The sequence below is a fragment of the Rhinolophus hipposideros genome (assembly GCF_964194185.1).
Source record: "Rhinolophus hipposideros genome assembly, chromosome: 6".
Classification (NCBI taxonomy): domain Eukaryota; kingdom Metazoa; phylum Chordata; class Mammalia; order Chiroptera; family Rhinolophidae; genus Rhinolophus; species Rhinolophus hipposideros.
The window spans coordinates 46,018,414-46,046,308 of record NC_138052.1 but is presented as its reverse complement, the minus strand read 5'-3'; the positions used below and the strand labels follow the sequence as shown (position 1 = coordinate 46,046,308).

General features: G+C 39.2%; 1 protein-coding gene and 1 long non-coding RNA gene across 14 annotated transcripts in view; one reads left to right on the top strand and one right to left on the bottom strand.

Annotated features, from left to right (window-relative positions):
• Positions 1-27,895, bottom strand: part of NOSTRIN (nitric oxide synthase trafficking) — a 52,557-nt gene that overhangs the window by 7,341 nt on the left and 17,321 nt on the right. For 7 of the 13 annotated variants that reach the window (XM_081052757.1, XM_081052761.1, XM_081052752.1 and 4 more), the window contains 10 exons: positions 24,250-24,333; positions 21,464-21,526; positions 21,183-21,264; positions 18,725-18,787; positions 16,104-16,202; positions 10,597-10,722; positions 5,275-5,373; positions 5,052-5,177; positions 1,322-1,430; positions 383-471 (listed from right to left, as the gene is read on the bottom strand). In XM_081052757.1, coding sequence (XP_080908883.1) covers positions 383-471; positions 1,322-1,430; positions 5,052-5,177; positions 5,275-5,373; positions 10,597-10,722; positions 16,104-16,202; positions 18,725-18,787; positions 21,183-21,264; positions 21,464-21,526; positions 24,250-24,333 — 940 coding nt within the window. Of the gene's footprint in view, positions 1-382; positions 472-1,321; positions 1,431-5,051; positions 5,178-5,274; positions 5,374-10,596; positions 10,723-16,103; positions 16,203-18,700; positions 18,788-21,182; positions 21,265-21,463; positions 21,527-24,249; positions 24,334-27,895 lie in introns of all 13 variants that reach the window. The other 6 variants (XM_081052759.1, XM_081052762.1, XM_081052755.1 and 3 more) reach the window with 3 other exon arrangements.
• Positions 6,374-27,895, top strand: part of LOC308499390 — a 28,765-nt gene continuing 7,243 nt past the window's right edge. Inside the window, exons 1-2 of the long non-coding RNA XR_013993582.1 lie at positions 6,374-6,480; positions 16,998-17,126. This is a non-coding gene — a long non-coding RNA (uncharacterized lncRNA). The remainder of the gene's footprint in view (positions 6,481-16,997; positions 17,127-27,895) is intronic.

Here is a 27,895-nt window from a genome sequence, read left to right as displayed (position 1 = left end):
AAATTAAGTTATCCCAGTTTCCTGTAAACAGACGAGCTAGATCCTTTCTGAATGCAGAACCTGTGTTTTTGGTCATGTTTCTTAACTGAGTTAAAGAACACATGGTTTCCAGACCCTGGAAAAAAAATAATTCTATTTTGGAGAATTCTATTTTAGGCACAATTCGTTTCCTGGGAGGACATTAACACAAATTAAGTAGTTGGATTTTTCCAGATCCTTCAAACTACTTGCCAAGGACCTGACCACATGAGCTTGCTCTCTGACGAGATTGTTCTGTCATGAGAAAGGAAAGGCAAAGGGAAGTCAAATGGGCCAGAAAACAAGCACTCTAAAAATAACTTTCATCATTAAATCTAGGAAACTGCACTCTGCAAATATTTACCTCTTCCATTAAGGCTGCTGTGTTTTTCTGGCTCTCTGGGTCTGAGAAGGAGGAGTTGCTAGAGTACGCTTTCAACATTCGTTCCAGGCCTGAAAATGAAATCACGTTCTCAGTCACCATGGGTCCTGCCCTTGTGGGACACAGCCAAGAGATGGTCACTCTCTAAGGGAGCCTGAGCCCAGGATTTCCTACATGGCTGGGGCTGTTTCTGTAGTTGTTACTCAATTTTACTGAATGGGTGACCTTTACTTTCATTTCATGAAATGTGACAAATGCTGGTTGGTGCTTAAAGAGTCTTGTTATTTTTCAAGATGAGCTTATGAATCCTCCCTGTTGGAGCATGGTGGAAACCTAACATTTACCACAGTGTTAGATTCTTCCTCAGTATGGTATTTACATGTGTAAACATTTTTGCTCTCTTGGATTTCCTGTCAAGTACTGCGCTGTTCTGGTTCACATAAAATAAGCTGTACATACCAGAATCACAAGTGGGGGGCTGCTTTTATGATCTGTATGGCATTACAGCTGCTTCACATTCTCACATGCTTTACTTCTAAGTGTAGGATTTAATGTGAATGATTTTTACATTGTTTTGAAAGGTAGTTAAGAGGAAACAACCAAGAACACCAAAAGACCTGTGTACAGGTTTACTGTGTTTTAGACCAAACACACTGTCCCTCCTGCTAGCCAATTTCAGAAACACAGTGGGTAAATGGAACTAGTGATGGAGTACTGATACAGCTGTCACAGATAGACCAAACTGTCATTTTAATTTTTTTCACTCTTTCTTTTTTTAAAATTTTTTTATTCACACAAATTAGGTTTGACATATGATTCTTTAAATGTGAGGATCCCTGCCTCTGCCAGCAAAAGCAGAATCACCCTAACCGAATGAAAATTCTTTCCTTTATCAGGATGTTCATAGAGAAAACTACACACCTTCCTGGTCTCTCGAGGCTTTTTCAATGTCTCTTTGCAGTCTCAACAGTTTTGATTTTATTGAAGACTCTTGTCGGTCTTTATTCATTGCGTTGTTAGGATCTTCTTCCTTTAGGGGGAAAAAAGGATGTAAGCAATTTAAGGGGGAAAAAGAAAGAGTTGCAATGAGACTTTCACTGACTGTATTTAATTTTAACTTGATGGAAGAAAAAAGTAAATAAAATAAAATAAAATAAAAATAGCAGGTAATCTTTGGCTTTAGATAGTTTTACCTTTTCTAGACTTGCCTAATAAGACATCTCCTTGTTCACAACTTGTAAGTGCATAGCTGAGCCCTTTCTTTAATAGAACAAATTATTCTTGGAAGATGAGCCTTACTATAGCTATTTCAGTTTCTTGATAAGTAGATCTATTTGTATACTTATACCTCTCTACTTATCTTTATTCAAGGTAGAGTCCTTTCATGATCCAAATGTATTATCCTGTGTGTTCCTCAAGCTATAACTGCCTCAGGAGTGGAGCAAATGTTTATTGTATTCTGTGTTAGTGGCTGTTGGGAACCCGTGAACTAAAACACAAACACTCTTCTCAGGATGGGTTTATAATTTAGTTGGGCCTTGAAGCATAACATTAAGAGACCTAGAAATTCAAGGCCACGTTCATTTATAAGTGGTGCAGGCAGGAAGGAATGCACGGCTCACCAACGGCAGGGGCATGGGCATGAAAACCTTATGAAGGTTGGAAGACTTAACCAGGATTTTTAGGTCAAGGAGGAGGAGGGTACCCCAAGGCAGGGTAATTGGCACAAGCAAAGGACAGAGGAAGGACTGTGTGAAATGTCTCAGGAACAATAAATAGACCACTTAGATGACAAACATAGTGGAAGAAAAGTCTTAGTAGGTTCGGCCAGATTTCCGGGCTGAAGTAGGGGTTTTATCACTCAGGCTATTGAAAACCATTAATAATACCTGAGCTTTCATATTTCAAGCGTTGAATTAAAAAATAAAAAAGGATGTTAGGGTCAGGTTGGGAGGTGGCAGAACATGAGTAGAACAAAGGAACAGAAACCTGTGGAAAAGAGGGGAAACTAACGACTGAAGATGGATGTGGAAGAATCAGGCCTTATCTGATACGGAAGGAGAAAGACTAGGATCCTGTATGTTGGTGGAAGGTTAGTTTTAGATAGATTGTCATGAAGAAAGAGACACTGAGGATTTAGAGCAAAGCAAATAGCCTTATAAAATTATAATGTATAAAAATATGTCATTTATATATTATATATTATACAGAAATTCTTTATGTTTTTTTATTACATGTGATTCTTACAACTCTATGAGATTGGTTTTATTGTCCCCGTTTTTCCTACAACAGAAAAATAAATGAAGGTCCAAGACGAAACAGCTAGTAAATGATTATTCCTGAAACCCAACTCCTGGGAATCCGAGTTCTCTTCCAGTGTCTAGTCTTTCCCACGTCTGCTCATGGCTAAGGCCCAAACTGACGTCACGCCCTCAGTGAGCTCCAGCTAAACTGCGAGAATGCCTAACTCCAACCCTCAGTCCTTCCTTGTGGGAGGAGTGCACATAATATTCTGGCTCCTATATCTGTCCAAGACTTCATTTGTGTGTTTGGGGACACCTATTGTTTAAAAATGTGTTTCTAGAAATAGATCACTACTGGGTCAACTTGGGGAGGGAGTATATATATACTACCATCATTTAACTCTCTTAAATGTCTCCTTCTCTTCCAAAGATTTGTTAGAAAAAAGTTCGATACTGAAGGAGGCATTTAAAACTGAATATGTGATCTTTTGAACATGGCCTTCACAGTGACCTTACAAATATTTTCACACTGGTCACCAGACCTCCAATATTTGCACTCAGATTGTTTTCCTGTCTTACCACTTGAACTTGTAAATTTCATAGCACTAGATAAGCCACTCTACATATACTGCCGTGACTATAAAGTTGGACTTTGGTGGTGTTTTGGTTTAAGGATATTAAGAAAATCCTATTCACCCACTTGGAGATACAGTCCATTCTCTTAGACAACAGGTATGTAGTCATTAATTCCAGTGCACTAAAGTTTCACAGAAACCAAAAATTCCCACAGGCACATCAATTAAAGATAAACCATCGTGACTGCCTCCTCCTATTTCAATAGAAGCCTAGTTAAATTTTCAAGGAGACTGACCTTTATTTTTTTGACGGTTAGGGACATTTTTATTATCCTTTTCAAAAAGTAACAGATACATTTTATTGTATATTTTCTCATTTCAGAGATCACCTACCTATTTGGAAGAAACAAAAAGAAAGTACTTTTCTATTGGAATCAAATATTCCTTTCCAGTCCCATCTCTCCTTTTGTTTGTGCTTTGAGCACACATTGCTATTGTTAGTTTGCTTCGCCTTTGCCAGGGTAAGAAAAAAAAAGATCCAATTAAAGAAATAGCTGGCTATTTACTGCTGTTTGGAAGTTGGGAAAAGGGAAAGCTGGTCACTTTCCCAGCAGATGGAGTCACTGCTGTGCCCAAATCTAACTGCCTTTCTCTCTCCTCTTATGTCTTGTTCCCTTAGTGGGAGTCCTGGGATATTGACTTGGGCTGCACTTTTAATCCTAGAGGAGGACATGACTGGTGGGCTGGTTCTATATACAGAGAGGGATAAATCTCCCAGTATGGACCTTGAAAGTCTGAATGAAACCTAGCACAGGGCCTGGGGAAGAGCTGTCAGGAATTCAGAAGACAAAGAATTTACCCCAAGAGAGCCAAAAGACAAACTGCCCAGAGATGCTGACACCGATCAGTTTTTAAGCACCGATTCCATCGAAGAATCACCCAAATGCCCTCCAAAGAACCCTCTGTAATTAGGTCCACGTTTTTCAATGGAAAGGACCATGAAGAATGCTGATAATGATTCCCACCTCCTAGGAGTAATGCTTTTGTGTCATTCTCCTCCGCAGGAGTGAGGGCCTTACTTACTGATTTGCTTCTAACAAAGAGAAGATGATGAGATGCCACTTCTGAGGTTAGCTTATAACAGACTATGCTTTCATCTTTGGCATTCTGTCTGTCTCTCTTGGATCGCTAGTTCTGGGGGAAGCAGACTGACATATTGTGTGCTGCCCTAACGAGACACCCACACGTCAAGGAACTGACATCTCCAGCCAGCAGTCAGCCAGGACCAGAGGCCTGCCATCGGCCATGTGAGTGAGCTTCAAAGCCATTCGTTTCCCAGTGGAGCCCTGAGATATCTGCAATCCTGGCTGACACCTTGACTGCAGTCTTGTCAAGCCCTTAGGAACACCCAGCTAAGCCGCGCCTGGATTCCTGTCCACCAGAATCTGTGAGATAATGTGTTTGTTTTCAGCCATTAAGTTTGGGGGTAGTTTGTTACGTAGCCATATACAAGCTATATGCTACACAGTGATTATTTACAGGTCATGAAACATGTCTGCCTGGCATTCCTCATAGAAGACTGGGTATGAGATTCAGTTCAAGACCCTGTTTGACTTTTGCCCTACCAGAGAATACAAAATATGTTTCCTTTGCCTAGTTTGTAAACCACACTCTTTTTTTCGTTTATAGGGACTATGAAAAAAAATCAATATTTTCATTTAAAAAAATAAGACATTTTTTTTACAATTGCTCTCCACTTTTGTGTGTGTGTGTGTGAACCCCTTAGTGCATTACTAAGGTTCCCCATTAGTGGAACTTCCATTCCATACTTACAAAGTAATCGGTTAATAGGAACTCAGATTTATTTTCTGTAGATGAAATGGCAGTTTCTTCTATGAGAGCCTGGATATCTTTTTCGACATCTATCTTGCTGATGGCATGGTGAATCTGCGCATGGCACTGCAATGCCAAGGAAAGCAGAACAAGGTTGCTGAAGCCATGGTTCCTGCCAGTTCTTACCATGCATTCCAGAAAGCGAGACATCTTTATTACTCACTGTGGTCAGGGTTTGGCCAAAAACAGAGATATGTTGGGTATACTGGTTTAAGTTATTGCATAAAAGTTGAATTCTTTCTTTCTCCAGCTCCAGGATGCTCTGTGAATGTTGGAAAATGAAGTAAGATCAGCCAATTGTTATGCAAAACTGATGTCACCCATCAAACACTCACACACACACACACACACACACACACTCACGCACACACTCACACTCGCACATGAGAAGAAAGCTTGAGCAAACTCATGTTTGTGCCTCTTGATTACATCATATCCAAACTGTGGTGGGGAGAGGGTCCCAGGACAGGAATGTGATTTGGTGTCTCTTCTATTTACCCTCCATTAGAGCAGATTTAGCTCACACACTTTTACCAGGCTTTTTTGGCCCTAAAGGTATTTACGTAGATGCCATGGGTTACCTGACATTCACAAAGAAAGGGGAGAGAAGGCCTTTATTGAAAAGCATTTGTGAGTTCTAGAGACAAGGAGTGAAGCCCAGTAAAGCCCATGTTCATATCTTGGAAATGCAATTGAGACTAAATATTTCTAGAGTTGTTTACAGTGCATATAAGGCATTCTGTTAGTCTCTGCAGAGGCAAAGACGATGAGATTCTCTGCTTCAGGAAACTATCTGATTGAGAGCAGAACCCAAAAGTCTAATCAATTCATAATTCTGGTCTAATATTAGTACTGGGGGTCAGAGACCACTGTTTGAAGGTACAAACATAACCCTCCATTTTGTGAGTGATGACAAAAATTCCCCTCTTAGAGTTTCATAACTTTTAGCTAGGAAGGGCAAATAAAAACAAAGTGAGGGAGATCACATTTGCTTTGTTAGCCATTAACATTTTAGAAAAAGTTAGATGTTAGACTCTTGCCATTCACTGCTAGCTGAGTTGCTGATTAATTGTTCTGAGGGAATTCCAAGTTCAAACATTGTGTGAGAAGGCTGGGTCAGGAGTACGCAGCGGGTCCCAGGCCTTTCACGGACAGTGGGAGGCTCCTGGCTATGTGCCCCGAGGACTTCAGCTCTGACAGGGGTGGCAGGTGTTCAAGACAATTTTTTGTAACGACAAGGCCTGCACATTCCTCCTGTACCCAGAGGCCAGGTTGGTTTCTCCCGTACCTGCCATCCCACTACTCTCCGTTGCACAGAGGAAAGAGCACTCAGCAATAGTGTTGCATGAAGAAGGCACTGGGCAAATCGGTAGGTGACAGGTGACATTACCGTAGGAAGCAAGGAGGATGGACTACATCTCAAGGCCTTTGGGAGGGGGGGTGGGAAACCACAAAGATCTTTGGCTTCTTCCATCCTGCTTCCCTTGCGCACCTACAGGGCCCACTGGCCTGACCCAGTGTGGTGTTTCTTCATTCCTGTGAGTTGACTGCATTCTTATTCAGCTGTTATCTCATCTATGGCATATAGTCATTTTAAATTTTTAAAAATGTATTTGTTTCCTCACTGTGGTAAAATTTACAAAATATAAAATTTACCGTTGTAACTGTTTTTAAGTGTACCATTCAGTGTCATTAAGTACATACATGTTGTTGTGCAACCATCATCCTCATCCATCTAAAGAACTTTTTTCATCTTGAATCACTGAAGCTCTGTATCCATTAAACAATAACTCCCGATTCCCCTCTCTGCAGCCCCTCTGGCAACCGTCATTCTAATTTCCATCTTCTCTGAATTTGACTACTCTAGGTATCTTATATAACAAAAAGCATACAATATTTGTCCTTTTGTGTCTGGCTTATTTCATTTAGCATAAAGCCTTCAGGTTCCTTGTAGTATGTGTCAGAATTTCCTTCCTTTCTAATGCTGAATAATATCCCATTGTATGTATACACCACATTTTGTTGGTTGGTATATACTCAGTTTAATACTACTATGAAATGCACATAGTAAAAGACTCAGGTAGTAAATATGAACATTTTTGTCAATCACATGCAATTTTTAATTCTGTGCCAAGTGTCCTGACGTTTGAATCAGAAAGTCTGGAACTCTGCTCTCCATGGCAATCCTCCTGGTGGCTAAGAATCTGCACAATTTTTGTTAAGTCAATGGGAGCCAAATGCCTTTGTTTCTGGTGTTGGTCTCCTGAGTCTTTCTCCAAAATCACAGGCCCCAGCCATTTGAATGGGGCTGTGTGCCCTCTGTCTCCCACATACGTGATTAAAGACATAGAAGAGTAGCCTGTCAGAAGCATTGCTTATGCAAAGGGCACAAACCACATGCCTCCGAACAAATATGTAAAACAAATGCTGCTCAGTAGCTTGGATCTCAACAGTCTTCAAAAAGAAAGAGCCTTTACAGCATAGAAAAAGACTGAGAAAGCAGATGTCCTAGTTTAGCACCATGAGGAAAGGACAGGAGGGAAAAGAAAAGCCAGATTTAGGAACGTTGCATCACTAGTGGGCAGCTGAGCCCACTGACAAGTGCTGAGCCACTCGCATCAATCTGAGACCAGAAGAACCAGTGTCTTTGTTGGAGATGGTAAATGTTTGATAGATGTTAATTGCAGTTCAGGGAAATCATTAAAATGATCTGTGTTTGCTCAGGAAAAGAGGCTGAGCTAAATTCCACTGTGCAAAGGGAAAAATCCGTATCTCACTTAATGAATTACTGCTTTCTATTATCCTTTTCTTTTTGTATAAAATAGTGGTGGAAAAGCAGGATACTCTGGAGGATCTAAAACTGTCCTCCGGAGCTTTCACAGTTGCACACATGAGGAAAGTGTGGTCAGAGTTATAAAGGAACAGCAGATGGAGAGCCTGGCTGGGGCCCAGGGACCATGATGGTTCACACTCTTCATTCATTCTTGTCAGTTTCTGCTGTCCTGGCCTTCCTCCTTACATTACCTGAAGAGCTTGGAGGGACTCCATTTTCATCTAAATTGTCTTCATAAAACTGGTCAAAGAAATAGTATGATCTTTTAGAACAGGAACTCTCAAACTTTAGTATGGCTCGCAAGCACCTAGACCCCCTTCTAAAATCATTCAGAGGTTCGGTGATTCACACGTCTGGGGAGGTGCTCAGGAATCTGAAGTCTAACAAGCACCCTAGTTGCCTGGAGACATTGTCCTTGGGCCATAAATGGCAACAAAAAAATCTTTTAAAAATCATTTCTAATTCTTCCACCCAATGATGGTTGCTGTTAACCTTTTGATGCATTTCAGTCTAGCTGGGTGATTTTATCTATTATAGGAAAATGATTTTATCTTTCTAGTAATCAATCAGATTATTTAAATTCGTATCTTGTTTTTTTTTCACTCAACATTATACAACAGCAGTTTCTCTGGCCCTTGGTCTTTACAAACATCATTTTAATTAGAAGTCCACTCTGGAGGACCGCATACAGTGCGCCGGTTTATTTAATCATCCCCTAAATGTTGATCCTTTAGATTTTTCCCTCCCTTTTCCTTTTGAATCATTTTGAACAGAAAGCTGTGTTTTGTTTCCCAGCTACTTTCTCAAGACAGATGTATAGAAAGAAAATTACGTTTTTCGGCAGAGGTTCTAGAAGAGAATTAAGCCCTAATGTCCTAGGCATGTATTGCATGCAACGAGTTCCCATCTTCCCACTGCCTCTAGAGGGGTACTAGCCACTACCATCCTTGGTAGAACTGAGTCAACAGTCACTCTGTTCTGTGAGTTTTCCACGTTCTGGAGTTCAGATGAGGAATACAGTTGAGAAAGTGAACATTTTAAAGGTTCTTGACACTTATTGCAAATGTTTTTCTAAAATAATTCCTTGAGTAAGTACTGTCAGTACCAAGCATTTGATTCCTGGTAATTCTTGGTAGTATGGCTACTATTTTTCAAAATGTTTTATAGGTTATTTCTAACAACTGAATTGTTGCTCCTTGGAAGCTAGGACATGTGGCTTGAACATAGTGTGATTCTGAAGTACTAAGACTAATTCTGATATGTGGTTTGTGGAATTGGTTTCGTTACTTAACAGCCACACTTGAGACTTTGTAATATTTTTCACAGTGTCTAGTAAACTGCCTTGAAGATAGTTCAATAAATGCTCTCTGAAAGAATTTGTAAATTCAACCGGAAGAGTAAGAAGGAGTAAGAGGACAATTCAGGACCCTAAAATGAATTCTTATATTCCACTTTTACAGAAGAATGATGGGGGAAATGGAGAAAAAAAATGAAACTGAGTACCCTAGTTATCCCATTTCCACCTTGAACACTCAACAAAAATTCTCCTTTAATTTAGCCTACTTTTGTTATGTGTCTTTATGAATATAACATTTTACTCCTGAATGAGTAAACAACAAAAGATATAGAACATGCAATGTAATATGTGAGCCAATGACTTGTTGGTAGAGACTGAGTGTATATGAACCAAGGCGGTACAAAGTAAGGGAGTCGTTATTATTAAGGTGAGGCAAAGACAACTCGACAGGCTCCACTTTCCAAATCAGAGCACATTTTAAGAGTAATTCCTCTATTGACAGATATTAATAATGTGTACAATTTTTTTCTCACCTTGTAATTATAAACAATTCTGCAATAAACATTTTTATACATTACCCTTGGTATACAGGTATAAGTTTTTCTTTAGGATATATGCCTCAAAGGGCAACTGCTGTGTTGTGGGGACATGCACATTTCAGTTTTATTAGATATCATCAAATTATTCTCACTGGAGGAGTACAAGAATTTTTGTTTCCCAACAATTCTTATTTGGCAACACTTAATATCGTCACTTTTAAATTTTTGCCCAATGAGTGAGCATCTTTTTACATGTTTATTGGTGATTTGATTTTCCCTTCTGTGATTTACTTGTTCATGTCTTTTGATTTTTATTGGACGATTTGCCACCATTCTTTCTCAATATGTTTTCTTTGCTGCTAAACTGTGCACATCCTGAGAGTTAGATGGTACTTTATTCATTGCTATATGTCTCCAATGCCCAACACAATGCCTGGCATACAAAGGAGTCCATCAGTGAATATGGTGTGAAACAGTTCTCAGGCCTAAAACTCATTTCTGAGAATTCAATACTTGTCTTCATTTCCACTTTACTTTCACAGCAGTTTTTGAAATTAGCTGAGTGCTACTGTGTTCATTGAGAATTTAGGAGTGGCAGTTCTGGCCAATGATGCTCAATAACTATTCACTGGTTGTTGTATCCATGACGAAAGTGAAACAATGAGATGTAACATGGTTTGTCTAAAGTCACAAAAGGAGTGAGGATTGTAGTCAAGGACAGAGATAATCTGGTCTCGTAACTATAGATCGGATCTCCATTTTCAAGGTCACACAAAGCTCTATGGAAGAAGAAAAACAATGCGAATGCATTATTACCTGGTAGCAGTTTTCTAGTGTGTTCTCCCATTTCAGTCTGGTAGAGCAGCCAGCTATGTTTTTTTGGTAGTAGTTTTCATCTTCATTTGCCAACTTCTCAGTTGATTTTTTCAGTTTATTGAGGAGCTAAAGTAACATATCAGTGTCACATATTCATGAACACATTTATGAAAGCCCTTTGTAATTCCATGTAAAGAATTATACACATCCTGATGGTGTGTTGCTCATCTCCCAACTAAAGTCATAAAGAGTAGCTACAGATGACAAAATCAAAGATCTTTCTCAGAAAAAGGGACTGTCAGAGCTGAAAGGAGACCGAAGGGCCTTTCAGTATACTTCCTGCAAAGTTTCATATGAGGAAACAGAGGTCCTTAAATATGATGTGATGAGCCCATGTTCATCACATGGAGGAGGAGGCCAAAGGGCAGGTGAGGAGAAGTGAGATCAGGAACCTTCCACTCAACACTGTGATCTACTCACGACTCCTGCAGTCTTATTTGGTAAATCCTTTAGGCCCCAGCATTTCTTACCAGAACAGGTAGAGATGCGTGTAATTACATCACTTTTAGAGCTAGAATTAGACCTGGCTATCATCCTGTCCAGCAACCTGACTGCTTGTGGTATATAAACTCTGCAGTGCAACTTTAAAAATCAAACTTCCGGATGAGAGTCCCTGTCCTGACTGCGGGTGGCTTGCTGAAGCTTCATGGCCAGTTTTTCATCTCTATGATGCAGACGGGGATACTCCTATTTAACTGGGTTGCTTTGAGGATTCAAGCAGGTGATACAGGTAAGGCATGTGGCGTACTGCCCGACACCTGAGCTAGCCCTCAATTAGTATTACTATTAGGTTGGTGCAAAAGAAATTGTGGTTTTGGCAATTTTTAACCTTTTAAACCACAATTACTTTTGCACCAACCTATGTTACTAGTGAAGAGTCCGAAGGACATTCACTGCAAGTTATGGACAGTTTAACAGATACTTTCCTTTTATCCTGCTCCCCAATGATCTGCTCCTTCACAAAAAGCCTCCTCTTGCCAATCACCAAAATTGGCCATTCTGATTGTGAAATCTTCTGGGAAATCTAAGTAATACAATACTCTCTGGACCAGAGTAGCTGAAATTGATTCTCAAAATGCTTAGACAAGTAATTTCACATCTCTGAGAAAGAAAGAAGTTGTATTAAGTGAATAATTCTCAAACTTTAATATGCCTAGGAATGATCTGGGGTGTTTGTAAAACTGCAGATGTTCAAGGTCCCAGAAGTAGCAATACTGATTCAGGAGTTCTGTGGTGGGATTAAGAAATCTGAATTTTCACTACCTCTTCAGATGATTCTGATGCAAATGGTCCTCAAACCACAATTGAAGGAGCACCAAGGATCCCTCCAACTTAAGCAGTTTAGAGTTTCAAGGACAGAGACAAAGGCTTTTAAGAAATGACCCTCTTTATGTTTAAGGACATTTTGACTAATGTTTCAGTAATGAAGAACATTCATCCAAAATTCTGAATATTAATACCACTCACTTTATTATTCCAATTGATATGCTAGCCATTCAACTGTCCCTCAGCTCTGATGTATGACTTACACAGGACACAATTGGTTTTGTCTATCAAGTGTAATGGACCACATTCATCTATAGAAACATGAGCTTGTGAATTTTAATCTGATAACAATTTAATGAAAGGGCAGAAAGTGTGCCATGGCTATACTTTGCTAAATCATTGTCCTTAAATTCTTATTGGAAATGCTCAGACCCCCAACAATGAGAACAAAGTTACTTGTGAGACAATCACTCACATTCATCAGCCTACACTATGTAACTATCGTCTAGAACTTTCTACTCAACAAATTTACAACAAATAATCCAAAATCAAAACAAAAGAAGAATGTAGACTCTTATCTTCTTATTTAAGGAACCTCTCAGAAAACTTTACTACTAAAATTTGTCAAAGATTACATGCTTTTTCTTTCCTCTTATCTTTCTCTTGGAACAAGCATCGCATTCAGTCATCATTTATTGAGTGCCACAGTATATCATGTAATTGGCTCTGGGAATAGAAAATGGAACTGGATGGGCTCCTTCTCTAGTGAGGGACCCATACAGGACGTTACTATCCCATGTGATAGATCCCAGGATGATATAAGCGTTTAGGTATCACTGGGACACAAGAGAGTCACCTAAACTAGACTTGGAATTAAAATGACACATAGTGAGACCTAGCATGTAGTGGATGCTCACAGAAATAATCCTTGTGTAAATAAACCTAAAATGAAAGTAGGAATTGGTGCATGTAGCATGATACCAAAAAACTTTTTGGTGAGGTGGGAGCACACAGTTTAAGAGAGAGAATAGCAGAAGATGATGATGAAAACTAGGCAAGGGTCAGGTCAGGGAGGGTCTTAAGGGCCACATAAAGGAGTTTGTACTGATTCTGAGGTCACTGGGAAGACTTTGAACCCTTTTTAGATTTGAGTTTCAGAAAAGTCATCTTGGCTTGTGTTTGGGCGATAGATAGGAAGAGGCAACACTGAAAGTCAGGAGACCAATTTGTCAGTTAAAGTAATCCCAGCAAAGAAAATATGCTGGTGGTCTGGAAGAGAGTAATGGCAGTGGAGATAAATACAAGGAGATAAATTCAAAGAGTATTTGGTTTAAGAGTCAGCATTAGGAGGATAGGGTGGATGGTGATATTCAAAGATATAGAAAACACAGCAATAAAGACTATTTTTGTTAGATGGAAGTGATGGTTCCAATTTATGATATTGAGTTTGACATGCCAGAAAGCAGTTTGGAGACCGATTTGGGCTGGAGATATAAATTTGGGTATTGTCAGCATAAATATGCTATTTGATGCCTTGAGAGTGTATTGGATTACCAGTTATGTATCGAGTACCTGATATTGAGGTACTGTGTTGGACACTGAAGATACCATGCTGAATAAAACAGAATGGGGCCCAGGAGGGAAATCATCAGGAAGAGCAGTATGTAAAGGTCAGGAAGAAGGAAAGTCCACAAAGGAGTTTAAGGAAAAATTGCCAGAAATGGAAACCGAAAGAGTAAGATGCTACGGAAGTTAAAAGAAGAGACTGTTTTTGGAAGGGGGAAGTCAATGATACTTACTGCTTCCAAGAAGTTAAATAAGGTAAGAACTGGAGAGTTCTTAGGGGTATTGTCTTTAGCTATAAGGAAGACATTTTTTGCGATGGCAAAAACACTCTTAGTAGAATGGTAGAGAAAGCTTGCTTGGGGTGGTTTGAAAGAAGATGAGGTAGTAGAGACAGAGCACAGAAAACTCTTTCAGTAAAACTTATTGTAAAAATAAGGAGAGATGATACTATCTGGAGAGGAATAGGAATCAGGCCACGGAAAGTTGTCTTCCTGACTCTCCCTAATCTCCCGAGACTGGGGGAGTTGAGAAGGCTGATGGAAAGGAACTATTGGAGACGGGTATGTCCAAGATACAGGAGAGAGGAATAATCAAGAGAAGCATCTGTGAGAGATAGGATGGGATGGGAAATGGAGCACATAATAAAGAATTGGCCTGTCCCATTGCACATATGACTTTCGTAGGGAGGTGGTTGTGCTGATTCCTATTTCCTCTGTGAGATAAGAGACAAGATTATCTACTGAGAGTGGGTGGTGAGGATGGCGGTGGGAGGAGAATGGAGATTTAGATCACCTTCTGGTGAGAACAAGGACTGCTGAGCAGAAAAGCAGGAAGATTCGATGAGCAGCATAGAGGCAGCTCAGCTCAGGCTGGAGATCATGGGCACCTCTATGTCAGATGTGAAAATGAAACCTGCCATAGGTGTTTAGTTTTAGGACCAAAAAAAAGAAAAAGCAATCAGACAAAGCAATGAAGATGGTAGGGGTCTGTGATGTAGTGACAGCCAAGAGCTGTGGTTACAGGATCGGCTAGAGGGTAGAGGAGGACGATGGACTCTTCAGCCTCCCAGAGAAGCTGCTAGTGAGGGAAGGAAGAGGAAATTCACCACTTAGCTGCCCATGCTTTTTATTTAATTATTGCTTGCCATCCATAAAGAATAGCTTCTAATGTGGGCTTCGATTGCCTACAACACGTCCTGGCGCTTAGCATTTTAACACACTGTGGTCTCACCTCCTCAGAAGCTGTTTCATTATTGAATACTTGTTATGATCATTTCAAACTGTGAAGATTGACATGTGAAGAAATAACAGCCGTGTAAAATCTTGCTAATAATGAGTTTTTAACTTATTCAACTAATAGTTTCGTGAGATGAAATGGTAGCATTATTTGCAATGCCAATTTTCTTTTCTCTTTTTTCTTTTTTTTTTTTTGAAGAATATTTTGGGTTGTAGTGGTGCTGCCTGCATTTCCTTAAGGGGATTCCATCTTTTAAAGAAGATATTGATAATTTCAAAGATTTCCAATCTGTGGCACATACCTCCAGAGGTATGCTGCAAGATAGCCTGCACAGGGGTGCAGGCAGAAAAATAATTGATTTTCTGTTTGTACTTGAATATTGCTTGGGTTCATTTTTGCCTAAAGCTTACTCTTATTTAATATATGAATCGAACATGGTGCACATTGACAGTTGTGGATTCTGAAGTGTCCTGGAGGGTGAGTGGGAACTTGACAACATGAAAAGCTCACGTAAGCCCTCACACAGGTCTTCACTTTCCACATCCTGGGACATGCGACCATTGGCGTGTGTCTGGGTCATGAGGATTTACAGATTTATTATGTAGCTTTAATTAGGTGAATACGCACAAAATGCACAAATCTCTTAAAAAGATTTCTGCCAAGAAGCTGTAGTTTGACGTTAAGACTAACAATGTAAGCATAAGGAAAGCACAAGAAAATGTGGGAGCTGAAGCTTTCTCCTGCTTCAGTTATGAGTATGTCATCACCCAGGTGAAAAGGCAAAAACTGGGACGGTCTAGGGACATCTGACAAGACAGTGACCAAAAAATTTAAAATTACCAAGAAGACTATCAGAAATATGAATTTATATTTACTAGGGTTAAGGCTGAACCTTGCCCCAAGTTTATATTTTGCCTGGTTTTGACACTTGATGATTATATAAAGATATGATGTTTAAGTAATCATTTGAAATATGATGTCATCTTTATCTCATCCTTCAAACATTTCTACTTTTTTGTGTTTTATGGTGTTCACGACATATCGGTATAATATATAAAGTACTACATATTATATAATATATATATGTGTGTGTATATACATATTTTTACTTATATAGGGTGTGAGCTGAGAGATGTTTAATAGGGTTCTCTATCAAAAAATGTGGACACTAGTGGTCTAATTTGTCACCTGTCATTAAAAACCTTTTAAAAATATATGTGGACCAGGAATGGTTTAGAATCCCTTCTCCTGCTCTACCACACTATGGCTCTGCAGAGACCCCACATAGTAAGGTAACCAGCCTGTTCTCATGTTTATAGCAAAGGGCAGGGAGCCATAGTCTCCAAGCCACATGCACCCAGCCGGCCCTGACAGGTTACCTTCTGCTTCTCCTTCTCAGTCATGGTTTGCTTGGTGCTTTCTACAAGATGGAAAAGTGCTTCATGCTTCTTGGTACTCACCATTAATTTCTTTTTGGCCTAGAGTGAAAAAACATACCAAAAAAAGAAAAGTGAGCAGAATATCATATCAAGAGACAAACTCCACTGTTCTAAAACAAGTTAATGTTCATGTGCTGGCCTGAATGATTGTGTATTTTCAGTTTGTCATTTCTGCCCTCCCCTCAAAATCTGCCTAACTGTCACAGTGGCTAACATTTTTCCCAGAGAACCACTGTATATTTTTTCATTATATTGGATAGACTCAAGAGGGTTATACATTTTGCTAAATCACTGACGGCCTGCAAGCTTCCAAAATATTATTCTAGCTAACATAATGGAAGGGAATGGCTTTACCACAGAAAAAATATCATAACAAACATGGAAGACAGCCTGCATCATTCCTTTAAGTTAACCTGGGCCACAACTGAGATTGTTTTAAGATGCTCTCTTAAAACTTACAGCAAAGGGGAAATTTGCTCCCTGATGCCCAGGGTTGAGATCTGGGCATTTACCTGGCATCTGGTGGCATGCCCTGCATTTGTGGGAAGGCGGTAAGGTGGGGGAAGTTGAGAAGGAGGAAGCATTCAAAGTTCTCCTACTCTGTGATGCCTCAAACCTCGGAATGAGTTATGATTCAAGCAGTCGTTTTCTACACAATTCCAAGTTGGCAGGAGACGACGTTTCAGAGACAAAACAAACAGAATTTGGTTTGAATTGGATTCAGCCTGTTTCAAACGGGGTTGATTGAAAGATTGTTGAGTTTTTCACCTCGAGGTCTCAAAAAGTGTAAAACCAGACAAATGAAGAGAAAAGCTCAGGTCTCTCTTTCCTTAGGAATCAAAGGCAAACCTTCTGAATGTCTCTAAATATATGAAGCCTCTACAAAAGGAAATTCAAGAACGAGAAGCTCCTAGATCCTCTTCTTCAGTTGGTCATACACCCGCAGATAAATGAGAGCATGAGGTAAGAGCTACGCTCCTTTAAGGCTTTTCATCTGTGTCTCCAAAACAGACTGTACTTCACTACTGACATGCTGAATCCTTTGAACTTTAATTGGAGAGAAAATTATTATAGCTCAAGAATTTTATGTTCTTCAATTTCTCTGTCACTCTTCATAAAAAAATCAAATCATTTTATTTGGAAAAAATTAGTTGGTGGAAACTGGGAAATAATAAAAGATGCTTTTTGTTTTTGAAAGTAATTGCAGCTGCTGATGGTTTCTATCTTTTGGTCCATTATATTGAATTTCCTATGAAAGCTTAATATTTAGAGAATGGATTTTTTGAAACAAATTCTGTTTAAGAAAGCTTATAAAATCAAGAGCAAAACTAAGAACAAATGACTGGATATTGTATACGAGACTTTTAAATATTTATTATAAATGTGATTCTTCTGAGCATACTTTTATCAGTACTATTATCTGGGGGTACAGAAATTCATTTATCTCAAATATTTATGATTAATGTCTTTAATCTCATGGAGTCTTCAGTTTCAGCTGAAACTTCAGTGGCAACACTAGGGGTTGAGATGGGGCTGCCTGTTGCTGAGAGCATCTCTGGTTATTTGACCCTGGTGGCTGTCTACCTGGGGAAGTTCTCTTCAGAGACTGACACTTAGGAGATGAAAAAGGAGAATTTCAACTTTTGGAGCACAACTTCTCTCAAAGAGGACCGTTCGGTTTTCTTGGCAGATTCCCTCTCTTGTCCATTCAAAATGAATTCCTTCTCAACTGGATTGTTCTTGAATAATCTTCTATACATATATATTGGTTCCATCTGTTATTCTCTCCACTTAAGAACCTTTAATGATATGCTCTAAATTCTCACACCAGATCATACTCCTCTCCTTAGAATTCATTCACTATTTCCTGCACATATGCTATCTCTCAACTGAATTTAAAATTACTTGGAAACAAGAACTATGTCTTAGTATACACAGTGTGGTTCACAAGAAGTGAACTGTACTTACTTACGGAATCAATACATGCATTTCCTTTTACATATCGCTACCCACCCCTCACTTTGCTCCTCTCACTAATGAGACAAAAGATCACAAATCCTTCTATATACGATAAAACCAAAACTCAGATAGCATTTGTCCCTTGCTCTAAGTTACAAATTGCACAGAGAGGCAGTCAGCATAGTGTACTGGTTAAAACAGTGACCCTGGAGCCCAAAGACTTGTAACACTTGGTTCAGTCATTAACCAGCGTTGTAACCTTAGGAGAATTATTTACCTTTCTGTGTCTTAGTTTCCCCACCCATCTTTAAAACGGGACAATGCAAGGTCACATACCACACTGGGTTATTGTGATGATTAAATATGAACTATAGAACACTTGGCATGCAATAAATGCAATGGAAGGGTTGGCTATAAATAACCATATTTAGAGTCCTGCTCTTCTTTGGTTGAGTTGAAAGACAACTCGGGTGAGAAAGCATTTTGCTCTTCACTTAGAAGTTAGAAATACTAACACTGAAACACCCTATCCCATTTGTGCAAAAGCAAAAAAATTCAATTCTAAAAACTGAGTTTACACAAAAGATATTGGTGTTACTTGCCTTAATTTGTTGATTCCAGTTGTTAATACAAAGATTTGCTGTCTTTTCAACTTCGTTATCAAGCTATTGAAGAGAAAAATAGAAAAAAAAATACTTCCTTTCTTTTTGTTGAGTCACAGTTCTGGCTTATTAAGTGTAGCACAATCACTATCACAATTTATACAAATTTGAAAATCCTATAGGGGACATATGTCGTGAGTAAAGTAGCCAAACTACCTTTTCCCCTTCAAGAATCTCTTGACAGAGTTTAGCCTGAATGCATTTGGTAAAATAGTTATTTCTAATATGTAACTATGTAAAAACAACATAAATATGTACAATGTGTGTGGAGAAGGATGTTGCATGGTTTGGTATCATTTCCGGTCCCATCACTTCCTTTTCAGCATCATTCCACGTGGCCCAAACTTTACGACCATGGGAATCGGGAACAGTCCTAGTAGCAGTCCTAGCAAGACTACTAGTTTCATTGCTCCTGAAGTGAATGTTGTTTTAATTTCAAAGAGATTGAATTCTTAATCAAAATTAACTCTTTCTTTCCTACTTTAAACAGCTAAGGGGATAGTAATAGTAATAATGAAACTGAGTCTAGGCAACCTCCCTTCTCCCCAAGAAGGTCAGACTTAATTTAGGTAGAACCTAATTTCCTGGATCATTGACCTTTCTCCCCACCCACAGATCAGCCATTATTCAACCACTCTGAGATCTAGTAACACTACAATTTATTTTTTTCCAGCTGATTAAATTTGGAATATATGCTTTATTGTAACAAATAGAATGAAAAAAAATTTATGTTCTATGCCACTTTTTACTCTATATATGTGGTTGAAATGTGGAACACATTCACTGTTTTGAAAAAAATGCTAATCTTTTATCTTTTGTGTGAAAGTGGGTCGGGTGGTGGGGGTGCAGCGGGGAGGGGCAATACTGAAAAGAAGATTATGAACTGGAGCAGCGATTTGGGGAGATCATGACATTAATTATATAAGGCACTGTAATAATGATCATAGCGCTGTGACTAATTTATAGTAAGTACTAAGGAAATGCTAGTAATTATCATATTATAATGTGGTATGAGAAATATTAATTGATGAAATATAGATTTGTGTTTGGTTTTTATTAAGTTGGTTTGCAAAGGCAGATAATTATATTGTTTTCTAGTAATAACTGTAAATTTCTTCCATCACCCTCGCCCTGAGTAGAACATCTATTCTGATAAAAACACACATATGTCTGTACAAATAATTCCATTTCCTTATTTAGTTTAAGTAACTTTGAATACAAATTTTTTGGTCTTTCTCTTTCATCAGGGCTTTTACAAATCTGCTCATCCTCCTCACTTACTCCCTTCAGGAACTGCTTTATTTGGCTATGGTCACTTGCCACTCCCCTTAGCCACAGCCCCTTCCCTGCACAAGGACCACCTATTACTGCCTCAGAACTTCTTACCTGCACCTGGCATTGAAATAGTGGCCCCACCCAACCAGAGCTAAGTAGCATTTATTAAACACCCCTTTATGTTACCTGAAAAAATATTTTAAAGGGCTTAATGTGACACACAAATAAAAAGAAAAAAGAACACAAATGAAACTGTTCTGGCAGGAAAGATACACAAAATGACTATAGAATATACTATGCAAATCGACCAGGTGTCTTCACAAGAACTGTTTATTTTTCTTCAGTTTGAAGCCTATCTGAGGATTATACCTATTATTGCCTTTACCTAATCCCAAGCTGATAAGCATAGCGAAGCATTTCTTTTTAAAAAATGTGTTTATAATTTTTCCATTTACAAAAATAATATGTATTCATTGAAAAACAATGAAAATACAAAACAATACAAAAAATAAAATAAATATAACCTCTAATTCCACTATCTAGAGGTAATTCTTATTAACATTCTGGAGAGGCTCTTCCAGGTTGTTTTCTATGCATATATACACATATTTGTTTTACAAAATTGAGGTTATATTGTTAGATTTATTTTCATCCTGCTTTTTTTATTTAACACTATACAGTGGGGAAAAAAATTCCATGTCATTAAATTCTTCTTATATGGTGATGGAAGGAGAACTGACTCTGGGTGTTGAACACAAAATGGGACTTATAGATGATGTAATACAGAATTGTACACCAGAAATTATGTAATTTCATTAACAATTGTCACCCCAATAAATAAAAAAATAAAAAAATTCTTCTGTGATAAGATTTACAATGGTTGCATAATATTCCATTGCTTGAATTTATCATAGTTTATTTTTGGACAATGAAGAATTTTCCAGTCTTTCACTATTACAAATAATGCCTTACCAAACATCCTTGTACATACATATTGGGCTTTGTTTTTATTTTTATGATAAATTCCTGAAGCATAGTATCATTTTTAGATTACTTTTTGTTTCTTGGGTCAAAGACAGAAATCTTCCTTAAACAAACAGAGGAAAAAAAGATTTTGACTCACTGATTTTCTCTTCTTCTCATGTACACTCAGGACTTGATGAGTTGGTTTTATTGCTTCCAACTCAATTGCCTTGCCAAGTTTTCTGGAAACAGAACATAAGAGACACACAATGATAGTATTAGAATTTATGTCTACTTTCCAAATTATTTTGAGGGAAAATAAAATGCTGGGTTCTGGCATATCTATTCAGGGCAAGTTTGAAGTGGAGTATTCATGGCACACCCTCTTTAAATACACAACTCCCTTTGGGGTGAGAGCAAGGCTGGGGTGGGGGTACTCACTGATGCAGGTCTGCTGCAGATTTCATGCCTTCCGAGACCCAGGACCAGGCACTGATGACACAGCTGGAGGCAAAAACAAAGGGGGCACAAAAGTGTGTCATTTTCCCGGTAAAGTCTGAGAAAGAAAACATCACCTCTGATTCATTGTATTCAGTAATGGCACTCCCATTCCTAATCTCATTTCAATTTCTCCGTAGGATTAAATGCTGCCAACATATTTATGTGCACTATAGTCATGACAGAAACTGCTTTTTTCCAGTCAGTTTTTATTTTGATTTAAATTTTCCAATTTACATCTGTAGAGAATCAGGGAAACACAGTAGCCAAGGGTGAGAAGGCATTTAGAACAGGCAGGGGACAGCATGCTAGGGGCAGGAGGCCCGTGGGGACAGCCCCTCCAGGTTTCTCATCTCACAGATAGTAAACCGAGGCTCAGAGAAGTTACATGACAGGATTTGGGAGCCCTGGTGGCGTCCTGCGTGCTGCTCTTGGGGTTGGGGTCTGGCTCCTGTTCCCTGCTGGCTTGTAGGGCAGCAGCACAGGTGTTTTGTGGTCTTGTGAGCAGTATCTCAGTTTAACAAAATGATGGCAATGCCCTGTCCCTAGCAGCACACACGGAGGATTAGGGAGTGTGATGACATTTTCTCCCACGGAAGGGGCGTAGCTCACAGCAGCCTTCAAAAGTCCAAACAATAAACCCAATTGCATCAGTAACCTGAAGGACAGAGCCCTGTGTAGACTTTGATGGAGGGGGAGCAGACAGATTGGCGTTCCTACTAAAATCAGGGTGGTGCAGAGGTTTTGCCTTTACATGACTTAGGGTACACCCTGCTGTCAGAGAATGGGAGAACTAGACCAAAGGATGCCAGGGTTTCTGCATATTCAAAACAAGGCACAAAACCAGGACCAGAGAGTACCTACTGTATGCTTCCAATTATAGAAAATTCCAGAAAAGACAAAACAAATCTATGCATTGACAGCAGCAGATCAGTGGTTGCTTGTGACTGGGTGGAGAAAGGATTGCAAACAGACATGAGGAATCTTGTGTGATGAAAATGTCTCTGTGTAGATTTTGGTGGTGGCTACGTAGTGTATACAACTCGTGCATATGTCAAAATCGATCAAACCACGTGCTTAAAGTGGGTGCATATTATTGCATGAAAATTAAAACTCAATTGAGTAAATTTTTTAAAAAGGAAGTCAGCGCACACTTTTGGGAATAGAACCTGACATTTGCCCATCAGAGGACCTGGATATTAAGAGCAGGAATCCTAGGGTGCTGTCTTCAAAGAGGTCTGTCTGAATCCATATGCTCCCCTTTGCTTCCTGTGTGACCTTGAAAGAATCACTTGATGTCTCTGACCCTCACTTAATTGGTATCTTAAAATAAAAATAATTTGGATTATCTAAGCACCTAACACAGATTTTGGTATAGATAAAAGTTCATTTAATGTTTATTATTAAATATTGTGCTAATCTTGGTTAACCAAGCATTCTAGACATGCCAACTCTCCGGGGGCACCATGCTGGACAGCAGGGTAGCAACCCAATAAGACACCCTCCACACCCCTGTATCTCTTATTATTTAGGAGGTAATTATAATCAAAGTCGTAATGAACACTTACGGGGCTTTGGTTCTGTCTCTGGTAGACACACCTCTTGTATTACCTGATTTAATCCTCACAGCAATTATATGAGATAGGTTTTATTTCCATTTTAACCTCATTTTCCATTTTCCTCAGTTTAGACACTGAGAGGTAAGATAAATTGTCCTAATTCACCTACCTGGTAAGTGGTAAAGCTAGAATTTAAATCCGGGCTTTCTAAATAAAGTCTATACTCAGCCACTGTGATCTACTGGTTCCTTTGTAGTGTACTAAAATAGTATCCTAAAAATCAAGCTAAAAGTCAGAGCAATTTCAAAGTCAATATTTGCTATTACAGATGAAGCCTAAGGAGCAATAGCCTAAGGAGGAAGGCTTCTTTTCTTCTGTTCCTCTCTCTTTCACCATCAAAAGAGGCCTTTGCAATGGCACTGTCAGTTTAGGGTGACACATGCAAGCTTTCGTCCAGAATCTTCATAACAAATTATCACTAATGGACCATTTTTAGATCAACATCTTTCATCTCTGCTCCCAAAGAAGGAATCTACTTCATTCTGAAATGTACTGAGGAACATGTGAACCAACATTTTTTCAGCACCCAATATGCTAATCTCTTTACATACATTTTTCTCATTTAATATACACCCCTCCCCCCACACACATTCGTACACACAGTGAGCTCATATCATTCCTTCATCTAACAGTGGAGGAAATCAAGGCACAGAGAAGCTGGGTTACTTGTTGAAGGTAATAGAGTTGAGATAAAGCAGGATTCCCATTTCTTGGCTCCAAGATCTTCCAACTTAACACTATTTCCCAAGTTAACTATCACCACCGAGGCCTATTATGAACATGGGCTTAGGAGGCATGGAGACATGGAATGAGTCCAGATCTACAACTCATTATCTATGTGATTGTGGCAAGTGTCTTAAATTCTTCAAGCCTCAAGATCTTGTCTGTAAAAGGAACAACAATGAGACTTCTCAAAGGTTGTGAAGATTAAATCGAAGTATTTATAAAAGCATTTAACACAAAGCGTGGCAAGTAATAAGTGCCCAAGGCCAGGAAGCCATATTTGACATCATATACCTACCACACTTGGAAGAGGAAGCTGGAATTGAACACATCAGTTTTTATTATTTTTAAGAATTATTTTGCCTGCTTCTTCCTTCCTGTACTTACTTTTTCTTTGTGCTCTGTAGTGCTTTGGTCAACTTGATGGCCAGTTTCTGAAGTCCTTTGGCATAGTTAAACTCCAAGTTTGCCCTGTTAGCAAAGAGATAGTTAGGATGTGCTGGCCAGAAATCAAGCAGCCCCCGCCCCCCATCCCCCAACACCACCACCACTACACACACATAAGGAGTACTCAGGCTGACAATACAATGCCTACATAAGGAAAAGAGTATGTGTTTACTATAATAATCCTCTTTTCCTTAGGCATAATCTTTAAGGGTATCTAGGAGAATTGTACAAAGGGAGGTTTTTTTTTTTATTTGACCTCCTTGTACACCAGTGTTATGGGCTGAATTATATCTCCCCCTGACCCCCGAAGATGTTGAAGTCCTAACCCCTAGAGTCCGTGAATGTGGACCTATTTGAAAATAGGGTCTTTGCAGATGACCAAGTTAAGATGTGGTCATCAGGGTGGGTCTGAATCCAGTATGGCTGTGTTCTTATAAAAAGGGGAAATTTGAACATGGAGACAGACACAGGTAGAGCACCATGCAAAGATGAAGGCAAAGATTGGGATAATGCATCTACAAGCAAAGGAATGTCAAAGACTGCCAGCAAAGCACTAGAAGCTGGGAGAGAGGCCTGGAACAAATTCTCCGTCACTGCCCTCAGAGGAAATCAACCTGGCCAACATCCTGATCTCAGACTTCCAGCCTCCATAACTACGAGACAATAAATTTCTGTTGTTTAAGCCACTCAGTCTGTGGTACCCTGTTATGACAGCCTTAGCAACTAAAAGAAAAGTGTCCTACATATCCTGGGACATTAGTACTATCAGATTAGCTCTAGGTTGTAACAGCTGGCAATAAAATAATAAATTATGATAGAGTTAAGCAAGCAGTAGCTTTCTAATGGGAAAGTGTTGGGGTGACCAACACCAGATTTAGAAAATGAATATCCGATACTTTCTATGCAGGACAAGATTCAGTGGGGAATCTGGGCGTGCCCTCTAAAAGACAACTTCTTGGTTCTGTTAGATAGATTGAATCACCCTCATCTTAACCTGGTTTTACCATGTCCTACTTACAGGCCCACCTACAAATAAAATAAAGACGCATTCTTATTCATCTCCTCCCTTTTCACTAATGATAATAAAAGCATAGAAAATCAAGTTCAATTTATATTGTTTTCCATCTTAATACAGACTAGAGAGTTTTTGTTGAATATTTTTCAGTTTTTAATTTTATTTTTATTATAAAATATGTTTAGAATTATTTATCACTTCATTTCATTTGCAACACAGTCCCAGAACTCTCCAGTAGCTAACTTCATACCTGCATTTTTAAACGAAAGTTAGACTCAGTGTTATAAACCAAACAGGGACAGAGAGCTCTCTTTTGTAAAATGGAATCCAGAGATCATGGATTATTGATCTACTGCTAAATTTCTATTTATTTTTCCTATTTTTTTTATATTTTGTGCTCTAATTTATTTTTATTACTTTCTGAAATAAAAGAAGACCACTGTAGGATGCATGTTAAGGCCGAGGTATAGAAAACACCCATTTGGTATCAGACCTTGCCCAAGTATGAGGAAATGTTAAGGTAAATATTTTAGAATAATGAAGCTGTTAAATACGTATCTTATTGCATTTTAAAATAGATTTCTCTGCTCTAAGAACATGTTCTGATTGATGGAAAGAGAGAGAGCGTGCTGGTCAGGAGCAATCTGGGAGAGACCACCACCCATGGTGAACTTGGATGCTTGAGAATCCTAAGACACCTCTGCCATTCAGTGGGGATGGCTTTAGGCAACATTAAACTGGAGTAATTAAACCTACATCAGGGAGTTTTATGATGATCAAAATGTAGTAATGACCCAAGCATAGGCGGGGCTCTAAGAGTGGAACGATTGCTACTGACCTGCATGATCTGAACCTGGGTCCCTCTCCTATTTTCCCTCCTATAAGTCATTCCCTTGCTTACTGTACTCTTGCTTAGTGACCAAATACCATCCTGCCGCAGGGCCTTTGCACTTGCGGTGGCCTCTGCTGTGTACTCCTTCTGCTACAGAACCATGTGGCATTCTCCTTCATGTAAACACCAACAGGACTCGTTCAAAGGTCACCACCTCAGAGCCTACCTGATCTAAAAGAACATCCTTGTCAGTATCCTCTTACAGGTTTATTTATGACCTAGAACTTACCACTATCTTGCATCATACATTTTTTCAGTATACCTCTATGAACACCCCTCAAATGTAAGCTCCGTGAGCATCAAGAATTTGTTTTGTTCATTGCTATATCTCTAGGCCTAGAATAGTGATGGGCACATAATAGGTGTGTATATCTTGAATGATTGCATGAATGAACTTTCCATCAGATTTTGATTAGAATTTTTAACTGATGTCTGCTATAAAACTTTTCTCATTTTACCACTTTTGAAAACTTGAAACTGCAGCTATTTAGATGTATTCCCACAAGGTTGAGCTGTACTCAGCCCTGATGTCAGAGTACACAGCTTTCTAGCACTTGGAATAGCTAGACTCATAAACCTTTTCTTAGTCCATTGCTAACCAGATAGCTTGTTAGGACTTTCCTTCCCAGCATTCCATTCTTTCTTGGCTGCAGCACATAAAACATTAAATATGATGAAGCATTTGCAGTGCTCAGCTCAGAGCTAGGCATCAAACAAGTTCTTAATAAATACTATTTATTCTACTATGGCTAGTGTTACATATTCAAAAGGATCTCTAAACATTCAGAACACCCTAAACATATAGAGGTAGCAATGTGTGTGTGTGTGTGTGTGTGTGTGTGTGTGTGTGTGTGTGTGTGGCGGAGAATCCACAGTTTGCTCATCTAGCAGCCTCAGAACAATTCAGAATGGCTTCTAACAGGAAAGGTTAATGCTGCCAGGCACAGCCTCTTCCTCAGAGTTCAGTTTCACTTGTAGAATGTTCTTGCAGGCTGTACAAGGTGTCCTAGAGGCTAAGCAGAAACAGAAAGGCCAACCCACAAGGAAGTGCAACTTTCCTTTAAACCCTTCACTTAATCAGATTTACCTGGGGGGAAAAGTTGGGATTTGGTGACAAGAAAGAGAATGGGTCCGGCTCACTCATGAGCTGTTGCTCTCCTGTGTTGAGCCTGGCCATCTTTACTCCTGAGCCCCAGTATTTCTGCTGGCTTTGGCTTGAACATGGTAGGAAGAAACTAACCAAAAGAGATTTACTACCACACAACATTTCTTGCTCTGGAAGGTTTCTCTTTACATACAAGTACCTTAGAAATCTGCAGCAGAGCAGATTGGTATTTTACAGATTGGTATAGAGATGAAAAATTCCAAAATTTGTGACATGTTGCTGACACTTGACCTGTGTTCTGCCTCTACACAAAAAAGTGACATTTAACATTTACTGGTCACTTCAATGTGCAGGCACCATTCTAAGTGTTTTAGATGTATTTCCTCCTTTAATATGTATTAACTCCCACCAGGTAGGCACGCTTACTCTACCCATTTCATGGAGGGGAACAGAAAGGCACAGAGAGTTTAGTTGTAACTTGCCTGAGGCCACCCATGGTGAGGTCACCAGAGCTGGGGTTCAAACCCCGGCGTCTGGCTGGAGAACCTGCCTGCTTAGCCACTCCAGTCTCCTG